The sequence below is a fragment of the Aptenodytes patagonicus genome, unplaced genomic scaffold (assembly GCF_965638725.1).
Source record: "Aptenodytes patagonicus unplaced genomic scaffold, bAptPat1.pri.cur scaffold_71, whole genome shotgun sequence".
Lineage (NCBI taxonomy): Eukaryota > Metazoa > Chordata > Aves > Sphenisciformes > Spheniscidae > Aptenodytes > Aptenodytes patagonicus.
Window position 1 is genome coordinate 161,900 of NW_027472020.1, and position 16,602 is coordinate 178,501.

General features: G+C 51.7%; 1 protein-coding gene and 1 long non-coding RNA gene across 2 annotated transcripts; both read left to right on the top strand.

Moving 5' to 3' along the window:
* Positions 1–1,577: 1,577 nt before the first annotated feature.
* Positions 1,578–2,359, top strand: LOC143173400 (uncharacterized). The gene is made up of 3 exons (XR_012997548.1): positions 1,578–1,614; positions 1,823–1,908; positions 2,266–2,359. It is a non-coding gene; the product is annotated as an uncharacterized LOC143173400 (long non-coding RNA).
* Positions 2,360–6,286: 3,927 nt separating this feature from the next.
* Positions 6,287–16,590, top strand: LOC143173371 (sucrase-isomaltase, intestinal-like). The gene is made up of 9 exons (XM_076363596.1): positions 6,287–6,473; positions 9,908–10,024; positions 10,876–11,024; positions 12,193–12,277; positions 12,422–12,478; positions 13,098–13,222; positions 13,627–13,715; positions 14,418–14,467; positions 16,229–16,590. Exons 2-9 carry the CDS (start codon positions 9,968–9,970, stop codon positions 16,247–16,249), a joined length of 633 nt encoding a protein of 210 aa, XP_076219711.1. The 5' UTR covers positions 6,287–6,473; positions 9,908–9,967; the 3' UTR covers positions 16,250–16,590.
* Positions 16,591–16,602: the final 12 nt, after the last annotated feature.

The window sequence follows — 16,602 nt, forward strand, 5'->3', positions numbered from 1 at the left end:
CACTAGATGTATTTATTGGACCTGGACAGCCAACACAAGGCAAGCCAGAGGGGCAAGGAATGGATCTGGGCATGTGTCCTCCTCCCCGACCCTTTCTCCTTCAGTTGGACCACACAGCCCAGAGATTAAAGCCCAAGATGCAGGGGTCCCCCAAAGGAGGCTGAATTTCAGCTGCAAATAAGAACCAGGTATAACGGGAACATTATGGGATTATCGGTGAGATAGAGCAGAGGCGCACACACAAAAACACAAGCACAGGCTTTGGGAAGGAGCATGGAGCCCAGCTCCGAAAATGAAAACCCACAGTGACTGCTCCCACACGAAAGGTGCCAGGACTGCAAGCTGTTGCTGGCCCTCACCTTCCCTTGGCAGCTCTTCCACTGCCCCACAAACACTGGGGCTCTGAGCTTGCCTAGATACCTCACTGTGATGACGTTCTCTCTGAGCTTCGCCAGAATCCAGCTTTCCAGAGTGAACAGCCATCTGGGCTGCGGTGGCCAGCTACGTCCAACAACAGTTCCTGCTGTGCCAGGTGGGGCAGCACCCACATCCTCCTTGTCCCCCCCAGAGAAGTGGGCAGTCCCCATGGCCCTGGGGCATGGCCTGCAGTTACACTTCCCCTCCTCAGTAAGCCCACCCCATAAGTCCCCGCTGGGGGACAAGCAGGGCTCGTGCAAGGGTGGTATCACCTCCGGCAGGTGGTATTGTACCGCAGGGCTGATCCCGGTTGCTGGAGACCCCTGGATGCCCTCGGGCTGCTTCTGCCCTGACTCCAGCACTGCTTTTTCGGGGCAGGGGAAAAGGAAGGAGAGGGCTCGGCAGCTCCTCCTTAAAGCTCTCCCCACTGCCCTGGCTCGTGTCTCTGAACAGCAGGAGCGGGCAGGGTCTGGTCCAAAGCACCGTCCCTGGACAGGGCCGCTCCCAGCTCTTCCCTCCAGCCAGTCCCTCACTCTGCAGCCCTTGCCTTCTCTCCTGCTCCAGGGAGTCCCAATTCCAACCCTCGGCTCCTTCGACGCTGTCCCCCAGTGGATCCAGGCTGGGAACGAGGCGGTGATTATCCAGAGGCCCGTCTTTCGCCTGGCCAGGAACCTGGTGGTTGTCCACAACCTGATGGACGACAAGGACTACCTGCCCGGTAAGACGTCGGATTAAACCCTGGCTGGCTGCAGGGTCGTTTCATCCCTACCCTGGGTCTGAGATGCTCCGCTAAAGCAACTCCCTCTCTGCAGAGCAGGCCCAAAAATGTTTTTTTTTTCCTGGGCGGGGCGATGCGATGACTGCAGTAAGCAGCCCTTGGGAAATGCCTGCGGAAAGGCCAGTGGGCGAGCGCCTCCATCCCCTTCCTGTGCTTTTCCAGGCAATAAGGAGCTGGAGCCTCTGAAATACGCCAAGGTGGCCACGGACGCCTCTGTGTCCCGGCGAAAAGTGGAGGGCTGCATCCTAGGCGTCACGTCCCTCCTCTCTCACTGCCTGGGGAAGGGGGCGAACGTTGCCCTCGTCCTGAGGAACGTTGGGGTGCTCCTCATCGAAGGCAGGAGAGTGGAAATGAAATTCTACTATGACTTCCTGAAGACCTTGTCCGGGAAGGAGAACCTGGCAAAAGCTGTTTTCAAGGTGAGCGTTTCGGTTTCGCTGTGGCGCGGGCACTCCCGCGGCAGTGTTGTGGCGATGCTCACGCGTGGCCCGGCCGGGATGCGGTCATCCCACTTGAGTGAGGCGAGAGCTACGGTCCTAACAACTCCCCCTGCCTCAGGCTCCTCCGATTCAGAGCGCCTCGGCCGTGCAGAGGGCATCCTGCCATCTTTGCGGTCCTCCCTTGCAGGTCCCCTGGCTGCTGGACATGCTGGTGTCCCGGGTGGCACCCGTGGCCTCGCTGAGTGTTTCCGGCCGTGTCATCCTCTTTCCCGAGTGAGTACGTTGGCGGCCGCAGCCGCTGGTTGGTGCAGACGCTCAAGGTAGCACCATGGGGACAACCAGGCAGCGGCTCTTGTTGGCATCCCCAGGTTGTAGTCGGTCCGATGGGAAAGACAGAGGAATTTAGGCAACATTTTCTTCCCGTGGCGGCCAGGGCTTCTTTGCCAGGGGACTCCATTTCCCAGGGCTGTCCTTGGGGATGGGGCACAGCAGACATTGGAAAAACACGGTAGACTTGGGGAAAAGAACGGCCTTTATGGCCCTTCCAAAGTCTGCCCGTCAGCAGGTGATTGCGGCGAGCGAGTGCTGGTGGTGCTCTGGGTCACGTCGGCGTCTTCTCCTTGTTGCCAGGTTTGAAACGGAGCTTGTGGCCGAGCCGCTGCCCAGGCCTCTTCTCAAGACCTCGAGGCGAGTCCCCGGCGGGGACAAGCAGATGAGAAGGGAGGGTTTGCCACACCTCGGGCAAGGCACGAAAGGTAAAGCAGCTCCCGGCTCCTTTCCACGGCACGGGCAACCAAGTTCTGTCGTCGGGTGGGGAAAAGCACCGGCGTTGCGGGTCAAAAGGCTCCGACTTGGGCCAAAGCTTCATGCCAGCTCGGCCCAGCCTTTTCTCCCGACGACTCGTCGGCTTCACCGAAACGGAGCCCTGGGGTGGGACGTGCCCAAGGGTACGGTGGGAGGATGGTGATCCAAGGCCCTCTCCTCCCCCCTCAGAAGTGACCCCACCAAAAGTGTCCCTGTCACCTCCCCGGCATCACCCAGCCCCCTCAGTCCCAACCCGGGCGCTGATGAGGCGATTGCAAAAGCACGTTGGAAGTGGGGAACCGGGGCAAGCGCCGGTGCTGGGGAGGGTGCCGGGCCTCTGGAGACAGCGGATGGGAGGGGGAGCAGAACGGCCCTCTCGGATGCTTTGGAAAGAGGCCTGAGCAGCGCTGCCTGTCACCGGGGCCGGCAGTGTCCCGGCGACGCTCTTCTGACGAGGTCTCTCCTTCCTGTTTCCAGTGGGATTCCCTGGTTTTCCCTTTCCAGCTAGTCCAAGCTTGACAAATGATGAGATACCACCGTTCTGGGAAATCAGGGGGAAGAGGAGGAGGAGAAGCTCTCGGGTCAGGTGAGGCTCAGGGCTGGCGTCTGCACGGGCTCCTTTTGCCCAGAGAGGCGGTCACTGCCCCATCCCGGGAAATGTTCAAGGTCAGGTTGGAGGGGGCCTCTGAGCGACCTGATCTAGTCGAAGACGGCCCTGCTCCTCGCAGGGAGGCTTGGACTAGATGACCTTCAGAAGCTCCTTCCAACCCAAAGTCTTCTGTGATTCTGTGATTTCCTGACCCGGCAAGAGCCCGTTGCCCAGCCCCAAACACTCGCCGCCCGTTGCCGCCCAACAGTGGTGACGGCAGTGCCCGGAGGGGCGGGATGGGGCTGCCGGGAGCCCCCCGTTTCACAGGGCTGCTTCCTCTCGGGCCCTTCAGGAGAGCCCCAGCGTGGCCTCCTGAGCTGTGCACGGGGACAGCCGTGCGGCAGCCGAGGGTCCTGGCTCAGGGGGTTTCCTCAGCCGAGCCGCCGGCGGCTGCACAAAGAGGCGCGTGGCTCGCGAGGGCGGGATGTGGCGACAAACCCATCGACCTCCTCAGGTTAGACCTCTCCCATTGTGTCCTTCCAGGCAGCGGCGGGTCATCCCAGGTGGTTCCCCTGGAAAAAAGCAGCCTGCGACCGGCCAACCCAAGGGCAAACCCGCGCCCACCGGCCGAGCACCAAGGCAGAGCCGAGCGCAGGCAGCAGAACTTCAGAGCTATGGAGGAGGAGGAGGAGGAGGACTAGTGGAGAAAATCCTCGCTGAAATCGCCACGACGCAGACGGCGAAAGCCAAGCCCTCCCACGCTTGGGAAGCGGCGACCTTCGTAACACCTGTAATAGCTGTCTTATCGGTAACGAGCTCTGAGGCCAGCCTGCGCGAGGAGCCCGCCTACGAGGTTCTCAGGCAGCCGCTGCCGAGACCAAGATGGAGAAAACTGTGAACTTCAGTCCTGAGAGCTTCTGGCCGGTGCTGGAATAATCTCAGAAGTCTGCATTCTGGACGCGGAGCGCTGAGGCCCGCGCTCTCGAGGCACCCCTCGACGAACACCTCTGTTTTGGTGCAAGCGGCTCGAGGCGATGCCTTGCGCTGAAGACGAGCTCAGCGCTCCCTCGGCTGGAGAGGCCCCACCTGGAGGGATCGGGGAAAAAGAGATGAATAAAAACACAGAGAAGTTGCAAAAGGGCATTGACTTTTTTTGAATTGTTTGCAACCGGAACGGGGGAGAAGGGTTTTTTACGGTTGGCTCTGAGATCAGCCAAGCGGGGCCATCTGAGGGACCTTCCCTCGTGACCTCTTCCATCCAAAGGACCTTCTCCATGGCCGCTATGGAAAGGAAGGTGGTTTTGGGGGCAAGAGAGGGCAACCAGGCACTTGGAGCAATGTTGTGAAGAACTGAAGATCCCTGGAGGGGAAAGGAGAGGATGCAAGTGCAGCTGGGGAGGCATGGAGGGCACGTACGTGCAGGGGCAGCGGAGGCCACCTAAGCTTACGCCCAGGGCCATAAGGGACCGGGGAAGGAAAGAGAGCAAGGCTGAGCCCAGCTCCGCTGGCCTGGACTTTCTATTTCCACCTGGGGTAGAGCCAGGGCTCTCTACTATCCTATTTATCTCCCAGATGACCCAATTTATATCCACTTTCTACCTCTACTTATGAAATCCTCCAGGTAGGTGCCCTGTTTGGCCATCCCGTGGGCCACCCACGCTGACAGAAGGTCCACCTCCAGTCCCAGCACGGTGGCACTCGCGTCCCCTGCTGTTTCCTGGCATTTTCCTCCTTGCCCAAATCCATCCTATGCAACCCAGGAACCAAACCGTCCTTACGGGAAGCTTCTGCTTAGGACCCCCTCCAGCATCGGGGGGGAAGGGGCCACCCTGATGCCGCCCTAAAGATGCAGTCCCTGACCTTGAGCAAAGGTTGTTCCTGAGGACACTGGCGCGAGCGAGTGATGAGGGTCTGCAAAGCTGAATTTCACTTTGCAGGGGCAGATCTTTCTGCACCGGTTTGCAAGAGGGTGCCAGGCTGGGAATTGGAAGACCTTCCTGAAGGGCCAAAATGGAGAGACCTACCCAGAACCAGGAGCTCAGTGTGGGGGTGAGATGTGTCTCTAGGGTGTATATACATATATACACCCTACATGTAGGGTTCAAATCCTTACTACAGGACACAAAACCTAATTTCCCGGTCCAAAGCCTCATTTTTAGGCTACAAAGCCACAACTGGCTGTGCAAAGCCTCATTTATACAATCCCAACTCTTATTTTCAAAGTCCAAGTCCTCGGTTTTAGATCCAGACTCTCATATTAAGTTACCAAAGTCTCATTTATGTGGTCCAAAGCCCCATCTTGAAGGCCCAAACCCTCATTTTGAGGGGCCAAATACTGATTTGTAGGGTCTAAACCCTCTTTCTGGGGAACAAAGGCTCGGGTTTAGGGTCCAAAGCTTCAGTTGGAGGCTCCAGCGCCTCATTTGTAAGACCCAGGTCTTTGTTTTTAGAGTCCAAAATCTCATTTGATTGTCCAAATCCTTGTTTTTTGTTTCTGACGCCAAATTCTGAGGGTCCAAAGTCTCATTTTTAGGGCCCAAGGCCTCCTTTTTAGGGTTCTGCGCCTCTTTTCTTTTAGAGTCCAATTCTCAATTTTTAGGGCCCAAAGCCTCATATTTCATTTGAAGCCACAATTTTCACTTTTAGCGCCCAAAGCCTCATTTTCAGGATCCCTCCCCTCATTTTCAGGGTCTCAGTGTCACTGGTGGCATCATCCAGGGCTGCCCTTTATCCTTCTCGGACAGCTCTAAGCTTCCACAAAGCACAGCCCTTCTTTCCAGGGCCGGGCTGCCCTTTCGTTCGTTTTACTTCAGCACAAACACTACCAGAGCCTGCGGCCACGCTCCAGTACCTCATCGCACCTCAGCCCCTGCTGTGAACTAACATGGACAGTCACACCGTTGACGCGCTCTCCTGCCCTTCTCTGGACGCGCTCCAGCACCTCGACGTCCTTCTTGTAGCGAGGGGCCCAAAACTGAAGACAGCCTCGGAGGGCGGGCCCTCAGCGCCTGACAGCGCAGGCTGCGGCAGGGGCTGGGCCGGGCCGCCGCCATGACAACCGCCCCCTCCCCCTGGAACGCTCCCCCACTTCAGCCCAGAGCCTTCCCCGGCCGGCACGGCGACAGCCAATCGGCTGCCGCCGCGGGAAGCGCCGCCAATCGGAGCCGGGCGTGCCCTGCCCAATCCCAGCGCCGCTCTCGGGAGGCCGGCAGAGAGGCGGGAAAGCCCTGAGGGGAGGGACCCGCCCCCGGCTGCGGCCCGTCCGGCCCGGGCCCGTGCGGCCCCCGCGGCTTCTGCCGGGCCCCTCCGCGTCCCCGGGGCAGCCGGGGGGAGGAAGGCCCTGGCGCTTCCCGGCCGGTGTCACCCCAAGGAGCGCGGGACCTCCCGCCACGCGGAGCAGCGAGGGAGGCGCCCGGTGCCCTCACGATGTCTGCGGCGGGGGGAGGTGAGGAAGCAAAGCGCGTCCGGGCTCGGCGCCCTCGGCTCAGCCTCAGGCCGCGACGGGAGCCGAGGGGCTCTTCCGCTGCTGGGAGCCGCCCGAGGCAGCTGCCAGGTACCTGCCTGAGCTAGTTCGCCCGTTTGGGGCGGGAGGTGTCTGCTCTGGGACCCGCCTGGGACTCCCCCCAGGTACGGGGCGGCTTTGGCGGCCCTCATCTGAAAGGCGCACGTGTCCGGGGTGGCAGCCCGGGAGCCCTGCCCTGTCGAGACCCCAGGTAGCGTGCCTCCTCCAGGAGGAAGCTCCAACTGCATGCAGCCACCTGGGACTCCGGCTGGGCGGAAAGCGAAGGTGGTTTGCATCTGGTGGAAGGACCCCCCCAGGCCAGGCGGCTGTCTGGGACCGCTGCGAGGTAGCAGCAGCGCAGGTCGGTTTGCCTCATCCGGGAAGGAGCTGACATCCCGCCTGTGCACCGGGAGGGAGCTCGTCCGTGGTGGTTCCTCCGGTGGTTTTGTGTCCTCGTGGGCGAAGCGCTCAGCCTCCGCGGCCGCAAAGTATTTCTAGTGGTGCCCGGCCTGGTTTCTCTGCGCAGAGACCTACCCCCGGTGCAGAGTCGCTGCCCAGTTGTCGTTGCCTCCACTGGCAGGCTGTGATTGTGGGAGCTCTGATGGCAGGTCGCTGACTGGGGGGCTGCAGGGCCCGCTGCCCAAGTTGGTTTTCGGTGGCGTATAGTTAGCTCCGTTTCAGAGGGACTCTGCGCAAAGGGGGACCCAAGTAGATTTGCGTCTGCGTGCGAGTCGCCTCGCTCCTGGGAAGCAGCTGAGGATTTCTCCCTGGTAGATCCCCGGTGCGGCTGTCCCCCCGGAGTGAAAATCTCATCCCAGGTGACAGCCCACTTGACTTGCCAGGCAGTTGCTGGAGCTATTTTAAAATTTACACAGAAACTGCGTTCTCAGGTAGCAGCCTGGGACTCCTAGAAGGTACCTACCTGAAAAGTTTCTCTCCTGTTGCAAGAAGGACCATGGTTAGTAGTGGCTCAGGCTTCCTGCCAGGCTTCCTGGCCTGTCTTTTTGGCCACCTCAGGAGGGAGTAGAACTCTTGGGTTCTAGATTCCTCCAAGGTAGCTACTGGTGGAGTTTTGTGTATGCTGCAGTCAGGCCCATAGAATCACCGAATGGTTTGGGTTGGAAGGGACCTCTAAAGGTCGTCTAGTCCAACCCCCCTGCCGCGGGCAGGGACATCTTCAACTAGATCAGGTCGCTCAGAGCCCCGCCCAACCTGACCTGGAATGTTTCCAGGGATGGGGCATCCACCCCCTCTCTGGGCAACCTGTGCCGGTGTTTCACGACCCGGAGGGTGGTGGAATGTCTTCCTTCTCTCTAGTCTGTATCTCCCCCCCTTTAGTTTCAAGCCGTTCCCCCTTGTCCTGTCGCAACAGGCCCTGCTGAAAAGTTTGCCGCCATCTTTTTCATAAGCCCCCTTGAAGTACTGACAGGCTGCAATAAGGTTTCCCTGAAGCCTTCTCTTCTCTAGGCTGAACAATGCTGGCTGTCTCGAATCACCTCCCTGCCCTCCATGTGCCTTAGCATAGCTTCCAGGAGGATCTGTTCCATGATCTTCCCAGGCACAGAGGTGAGGCTGACTGGCCTGTAGTTCCCCGGGCCTTCCTTTTTCCCCTTCTTAAAAATGGGGGTGATGTTTCCCGTTATCCAGTCAGCGGGAACTTCCCCGGACTGCCCCGGCTTCTCAAATACGATGGATAGTGGCTTAGCAACTTCATCCGCCAGTTCCTTCAGGACCCGCAGATGGATCTCATCGGGTCCCATGGACTTGTGCACCTTCAGGTCCTTAGATGGTCTCGAACCTGATGTTCTCCCACAGTGGGCAGCTCTTCATTCTCCCAGTCCCTGCCTTTGCCTTCTGTGGCTTGGGCGGTGAGGCTCGAGCACTTGCCGGTGGAGACCGAGGCAAAAAAGTCATTGAGTACCTCCGCCTTCTCCGTATCCTGGGTAACCAGGTCTCCCGTTTCCTTCCGGAGAGGGCCCACATTTTCCCTCGTCTTCCTTCTGTCCCTGACATATCTATAGAACCTTTTCTTGTTGCCCTTGCCGTCCCCGGCCAGATTTAATTCTCTCAGGGCTTTAGCTTTCCTAACCTGGTCCCTGGCTGCTCGGACAATTTTGCCGTATTCCTCCCAGGCTCCCTGTCCTTGCTTCCACCCTCTGCAGGCTTCCTTTTTGTGTTTGAGTTTGTCCAGGAGCTCCTTGTTCATCCACGCAGGCCTCCTGGCGTTTTTGCCTGGCTTCCTCTTTGCTGGGATGCATCGCTCCTGAGCTTGAAGGAGGCGATCCTTGAATATCGCCCAGCTTTCTTGGGCCCCTCTTCCCTCCAGGGCTTTGTCCCATGGCACTCTACCAAGCAGATCCCTGAAGAGGCCAAAGTCTGCTCTGCTGAAGTCCCGGGTAGTGAGCTTGCTGTGCGCCCTCTTCGGTGCCCTGAGGCTCTTGAACTCCGCCATTTCATGGTCACTGCAGCCCAGGCTGCCCTCGAGCTTCACGTTCCCCACCAGCCCCTCCTTGTTGGTGAGAACAAGGTCCAGCAGAGCACCTCTCCTCATTGGCTCCTCTACCACTTGGAGAAGGAAGTTGTCATGGACGCGCTCCAGGAACTCCCGGATTGCTTATGTCCTGCCGTGTTGTCCCTGCAACAGATGTCGGGGTGGTTGAAGTCCCGCACGAGGACCAGGGCTTGTGAGCGTAAGGCAGCTCCTATCTGTCTGTAGAGGGCCTCATCCACTCGGTCTTCCTGGTCGGGTGGCCTGTAGCAGACCCCCACCGTAATGTCACCTGTCCCTTCCTCCCCTTTAATTCTGACCCACGAGCTCTCGGTCGGCTCCTCATCCATCCCCAGGCAGAGCTCCATGCACTCCAGCTGGTCATTGACATAGAGGGCGACACCCCCTCCTCATCTCCCCTGCCTGTCCTTCCTAAAGAGCCTGTATCCCTCCATGCCAACACTCCAGGCACAGGATCCATCCCAGCACGTCTCCGTGATGCCAGCAAGGTCGTAGCCCTGCCGGCGTGCACGCGTCTCTAACTGCCCTTGTTTATTCCCCGTGCTACGTTTGCACAGAGGCATTGAAGCCGGGCCCCTGATGACGCTGTCTCACTGGCTGCAGTTCCTTTGTGCTGCTCTTCAGGCGCTCCCCTGCTGAGCTGTGTCCCTTCTCCAGGCCCTGGGTGTCCCTTGCTGGCCCTGGCATCCAACTGGTAGGAGTGGGATGGATTGAGGTTCCCCTCCCCTGGCACCTCTAGTTTAAAGCCCTCTTCTGTCCGCTCCCGACTTATCGCCGTCTATTTCAATTATCTTTATTAACAAAAACGCAGAGTATCGCCATCGGATGTGGGTTGTTTGGGTTGGTTTTTTTTTTTTTAAATTTTCAGACAGGAGCAGATATCTGCGGCTTCTTCGAGGACTGGGAGTACGAGCTGTGTGCTCGATGGATGGAGCTGGGTGCCTTTTACCCGTACTCGAGGAATCACAACGGGAAGGGAGCCAAGGTGGGCGCCTTCCATGTTTGTTTCGACTGAGGTTTTTTATTTCCCACCTTTTCCCCATTTCCTACATTTTTTTTTATTCCCCATCTATGCCATTTTTACGTAAACGCACCACATCTGCAAGAAGAAAATCATTATTTTTCATGTGGTCCAATTCTACTTAAACATACCAACTCTACAAGACTAAAATAGTTATTTTTTTACACGCAGGCCATTTTCATTTAAACATACCACACTTTGGAGACGACCATAATTACTTTTATGGCTAAGCCCATTTAAAGGGGCAAAACGGACCTTGCCGGTGTCATCCCTAATTATTCTTCATTTCCCAGCAAATCAGAAAAGGGACCAGTGGAATGAGATTCCCGAGTGTCTGAAATTCCTGTACTTTGCCCGCTTCCATAGAATACTGTCTTTCTTTTCAGAATAAATGAAAAGAACTGTCTAAATGCAGGAGACTGTACTATAGGGAGCTGTAAAACGAGAGAACTGGAAAAATGGCAATAAGGGAAACAGCATGTTTCTCCTCGTGAGAGCTTTAGGTCGAGCGGAGCAGAGCTATTTGTCCTCCCTTAAAGAACAGAGAACTAAATAAAGGTACTCTAAATTAGAGGAGAGCAAGGAACTTGCAAGGCTCCACCCAGATCTCCTCAGCTATGCTTCGCTATGTCGATTTTGAGGCATGTTTGACAGTTACTGCCACTACATTACACGGTCTTAGGGGCAATAAGATGAAAGAAAAGATGCTGAAGGTGAGGTCCGTTGTAAATATGAGCAGATTCTGTTTTATTCCCCGTCTCTTCCAAACAAAACAATCCCATCTGAATAACAAAAGACTCTTCTCTCTTGTTTAGAGGCAAGATCCTGTTGCCTGGAATTCCACATTTGAAGACATTTCCAGGAAAGTGCTAAATATAAGATACACCCTCTTACCTTATTTGTACACGTTAATGCACGAAGCCAACGCTCACGGCAGCACCGTCGTCCGCCCTCTGCTCCACGAGTAAGTGGGGTCCTTCCTTCCCCGTTCATAATGAATTCCTACTGAAGTCCCTGGGGTTTCCGTCGGCCTCCTAGAAAGGTTTTTCCCTGTTACAGCAATTTTTCTCTTAAAACCGGCGAGGGATGGAGAATACGCACACTGAGCATCGGCTCGCTGTGACGCCTCAAGGGCTCCGTTCCCCACGGTGCCGACTTTTTTGTCTTATCTAGAAACATAATTCATATATCGATTTTGAAGCTCATTCTCATCATCCCTAGTGGTATTCAGCAAATACCTTCTGCCTGGTGCTGGATAAACGCAGAATCAGAGAGCACGTGCCGCAGAAACAGCTGGGCAAAACCTTTAAGCAGAGAAACAGAAAAGGGGGGAGAAAATAGGGGGTTTGACGCCCGTTTTGAGACGTTTGCAGGGCACGGTGACTTATTTTGGCCAAACAGATATGGCAGTTTTTAAAAAAAAAAAAAAAAAAGGGGGGGGGGGTTATAGCAGGTTGGTTTTTTTTTAAAAAAAAGACATGTTTTTAGAGACGTGAGCCTTCATTGGTACGTGGTCAGAAGGGGCGATACGTGCCAAAGGCTGATCAATGCCTTAATGTTAAAGGTGAAGCCTAATATCTAATAATGCTTGTCTTCCACTAAACCCCACTGACTTGTCAGCGTGTCATCCCGGCGTCTTTTTGAGTAATCTGAGACTTGATCCTGACAAAGCGCCTGTCAAAAAATAAGCAGCGCAAATCAGAAAGTAATTGGGCCACTACTTAATTTTGCTGTTGCTAATAGCAAGCAAAAGTGTTTTTTTTTTTTTAAGTTTTGTGATCTAAATAGCCTAAATAAAAATTCTAGTGCGTGCGTAGGTATAGGCCAGCAAACGTGAAGCAACAGCAGACGTGAAAATTAAGTAATAGGTGGCATTGCCCTGAAGATTTTCACTTTAGGATCTTAATACACTCTTGACAAGGACTAAGTGATACATTTGTAAAAAAAAGGGATTAATTTTTGACCCTTATTATCTATTATGAATAGATAGGTAATAATGTTACCTGTTACTAGTGGTAGCATGCTCGCGGCTGAGGAAATGGTAGTTTTACTGAGAAAAAAAGGCTTCAACAAGGAAACACTTTGGGAAAGGTTGACCCTGAGGGCTCGGCCGCTCTTTTGTTACTTTGCAGGTTTGTGAGAGACAAAACGACATGGGAAATACACAGGCAATTTCTGTGGGGACCGGCACTGCTCGTCAGCCCCGCGCTGGACCAGGTGAAATAGCAGGAATAGAAGTATCAGAAAAGTTGGGGGAAGAAATGAGAAAATACTAGAAACGGATGAAAATATTGGAAGAGATTTGAACTAAACTGTACTTTCTGGCTTTAATAGACCTAAACCAAAAGTGTGTCGTTCCAGGGTGCTGTAGCGGTGAAGGCTTACCTGCCGAATGCCCGCTGGTATGATTACCACACAGTGAGTAATTTTAAAAACTCTAGTATATTTATTTTTCCTACTATGGAAATGATTAGGAAAATTTCCATAGTATCCACCGTCACAGGTGTACGGCGTGCTGGGGTGGAGTGTGACTCCACCACCTCTGTTTTACCAACACGTGTCCAGTAGGAGTTTTTAGCGATGTAAAAAATTACATCTTGGCTAATTTGTTTGCTAATCACTTTGTGGTAATGTAATCCTGTTCAACATGACCAGTAAAAAGGTGGAATAACAGCTGTAACTGAAGCGCTTCCATGTTTGCTTTTTTTGAACCCCTTCAAGGATGCATAGAACTTCTTTTCTAGGAATGATGGTGTGGAGGAAGACAAAAGTTTTAAACAATTTTTACGGCCTCAGGCTTTAAAAGTCACTCCGTTTATCAAGTGTTGTGTAATGGGTTTATATATGCAGAATTTCAGATTGTAATCTTGAAAACACATAGTTCTGCACTAAAGAAGGATTGGCACTGACAACTTTCTTAGTATTTATGTATTCATAAACTTTCATTCTAAAAAAAAAGCTTAAAATGGAAAATTCAACAAAGAGACCAAGTTTTATTTGGGTGTTTTTTTTTTTTTTTTTTTTTAATCATGAATAGGGTGAGTACCTTGGCTTTAGGGGACAATTCAGAAATTTACCATCTCCTTTGGAAGATATCAACCTCCATATCCGAGGCGGCTACATCCTCCCTCAGCAAAGCCCTGCTAATACTACATTTTACAGGTATGACTACAATTTAATGGAACATTTTTTTGCTTTTTGGGGGCGATATTTAATTAGTGGCCTGGCAAATAAATCGCGTATTAGTGACACGGCGCCTGCATTTGCCTGGACTCCTTATTTTCAACCTGGGAAAAGCCCAATTTTCTGGTTTAATGTACACTGTGCTCGGAAGCATTTCCCATTTGGTATAAACATGAGCAGTCCTGAGAGAATCAGGAAGTATGGCAGCACGTCAACTTCATGGCAGGTTTTTCTCCTTTTTTGGTTTCCTCCTTTAACGGTAACGCTATGGATCGGGGAAGGCTGGTAACAGAGCTCAGTTAAGTTGTGTACAATGTCCGTATTACCTATGTTGAGAAAGATAAAATGCAATTACCCCAGACAAATATTCTTTTCTTCCATAGCCGAAGAAACCCGTTGGCGCTCACCGTTGCTTTGAATGACAGTCAGCTTGCAGCAGGTCAGCTTTACTGGGATGACGGGGTGCGCATTGGTAAGTACAAAGTTTCTTGTTTCCACGCTAAATTAACTAATTCAGAGTCTACAATGCATAAATGTCGCCTCTCTCTAGCTCAGCGCATCGCTGACACGAACAGTTAATGTTGTATTTCAGGATTAGTCCGTAATTGTGCAACACGGCGTAGGAAGCAGGAGCACAAACCAGAGAGAAAAAAAATTACAGTAAACCGGTTACACTTAACTAATTAAACTAAAATTACAGTAAAATGTAAAACAGTAACACCGCTAAAATGTAGAATGCTGGCGCAGTAGTAACCTAATATTGTTATTTAGAGAATATATATTTTGCATGAATTCAGCTGTGCCCTGGGCCTAGGACAAGGTATAGAATAAGGATTTGTTCTCAAACCTGTGGGGAACCTAACCACAGGTGAAGTGGGAAGCTTTAACTAATTTCCTCGATATTAATAAACTCAAATGGTCTTCAGATAAGACGTATCTAGCAGTCTCTTATCCTTTACGCCTGCAGTGTATTATCCTTGTAATAACGCTAAGCTGTCCCCTGAGATCATCGCAAGGAATGCACAAAATTGTGATTTATCTTTTTTTTAACATACCAACACATTGCAGGAAGTCCGCACGAGCTATACTACACGCAGCACAATTCTTCTATTTAACTTAAAAAAAGAAAAGGTGACCAGCAAATACATTTTACTTCATTCTTTCTTTTTAACAGATGCGTATGAAGAGCGTGTATATCTGCTGACCTCATTTACTGCTAATCGGGTATGTCACGGTACCTCGCTGGTTTTGAGTACCCGGGGTGATTATTGTTGTATGTTAACTAAGGTATTTTAATTTGGCATTTTTTTTTTAATGTTTTGATATCCCCACACGCTACTAACCCTTTGTGATGGACCAGCTCTTAGCCAGCGTTGTGAAAACCGTTGCAGGTCTCTCCGTGTTACTTTTTTTTTTTTTTTTTTTTTAATTAATACAGGCAACATCACACCCCAGATGGATAAACGAATTTTGCAATAAATGGGGGCAAGTAAATTTACTTCAGCAGGGCACCTCCCCGCACGTGTATTTATATTCAGTGGCTGGCCCAGCCTGAGACCTTCAAGACAGGCGTTGGTTCAGATTTGGTCCCTGCACGTCGGTTTTCAGTAAGTGAGGAGGAGGTTTTAACATTAACTTCAAAAATTAACGTTAAGCAAAAAATCCCAGACATACCCGTTCACAACTTCTCCTTCTATATATGAAGGAATTTAGGAGTGTTTTGTGTCCGGGCTGCGCTATAATGCCGTGAATATAGTTAAGTTGTATTGAGAACGAATTTAAGCTGGCTTCAGAGGGTATCTAGTTTAGCTTATCGCTGCGTTTCTTGTATATTCCTGCCGTTATAATTTCTCGTCATTCTGAAAAACGCCAGTTTTTTTCAAAAAGGATTTGTAGAAAACGAAAGCGCGTATCAACGCAGAAAGGCAATAAGGCCAATATTTTGCCAGTGGTGTGTTCCGCATCATTTTTGCTCATCGTTCCCATGTAAATGAATACATTTCAGGCAAGCAGCCCGTGCGTATTTTACAGCCTTGCAGTTAAGCGTAGATATCCACGTAGGACACAAATGTACTTGGACAGACTAGAAAGAAGTGACTGTACACAAAATCTACCCCATCTGGAATACAGTCACAGTTAGAGCCAGGAAAGTGCTTTCAAATGGTTTAGAAAGGTAGGGGCAGCGATCGCCAAAGATTTTGACTACGCATCCCCAGCAGTAAGAGTTTTTGAGCGCCTCCCCCCAACATACGCATCTTTATTTATAAATTATATACATATCTAGGTATAGAAAACAATTGTGCTACCTACTGTTATGTGCATCACAAAGCATACACAGAGACAGAAATTTAAAAAGGTGGGTAAAGGTGAAATAGATGCTACGATAAAAATATTTTAACTTTTATTTATTAATAGTAATAAACCATTTTCTTCCCACACCCCAGTGGATTTGTTTTGCGCTCCACTGCACTAGAGGATGGTATTTTCCGCTGCCATTATCAAATCTCCACGTTAGGAGCCCGAGGGAAAAGCAGAGAAAATCTAGTTGGGCAAAAATGGTTTAGTTTTCGTTAAGAGCTGTTAATTGTTTAAAGGTTGCAGCAGAACCTTTGAACAGAGGCTGGTGTGGAGTTATTGACTCCGTTTGTGACTCTTTTTTATCGTTGTTCTTAATTTTTATCATTATTCTTCAACACAGAAGCTCGACCGTGGAGCAGTTGCTGTGTAAGAAAGTCAGCGATTAGTGGTGCTTGTTATAATGATTGGCATTTCCAGCGTGTCAGCTTTAAACTTTTTGTTTTAAGCCGTTGAATAGCTGGAATTAAATTAGACGGTGATTATACGGACTATGGGTTTAAAAGAAATGCTTTTTATATGGTAATAAAAAAAAAAAAGGTGTGTTGTTTCATTAGTTTTCCAGGTGGCCAAAATGTTGTTGTTTTGTCCTCAGTGCTCCGATTTCTCATTTCTTTTGACTTTCTCAAGGAATTGGACGTAAACTGCTAAGGGAGAAAAGGGTTTTTCTGCTATTTGCAGTTGTAAGATTACATAGTAATCGCCCATTGTCCTGCTCTTACAGAAAGCTGGTAAGGAAAAGCGTAATTAGAGCGGTCTTAAATCGACCGATAATGAAGAACGCAATAAAATAACTGTATAATTACATTATATCTGTATAATTCTATCACAGCGGAGCTGCGTGGGAGCGGCGCTGGGATCTGACCCAGCAAGTGCCATCTCTGGGCAACTTAAAGGATATTCTCTGCCCGGAGACCTGGTGGAATTGGGCACAACCTAAAGAAGTTGTGAATCCGCTATCTGCCTAAACTCAAGTCGGCTGGTCCAAGAAATGCGCCCCGATT

Excerpts from the sequence above, each read along its gene's own strand:
- LOC143173371 (XM_076363596.1), top strand. The coding sequence starts at position 9,968 with ATGGAGCTGGGTGCCTTTTACCCGTACTCGAGGAATCACAACGGGAAG. Across the intron at positions 11,025-12,192 it reads GTCCGCCCTCTGCTCCACGA|GTTTGTGAGAGACAAAACGA; the intron begins GTAAGTGGGGTC and ends GTTACTTTGCAG. Across the intron at positions 12,479-13,097 it reads GCTGGTATGATTACCACACA|GGTGAGTACCTTGGCTTTAG; the intron begins GTGAGTAATTTT and ends AATCATGAATAG.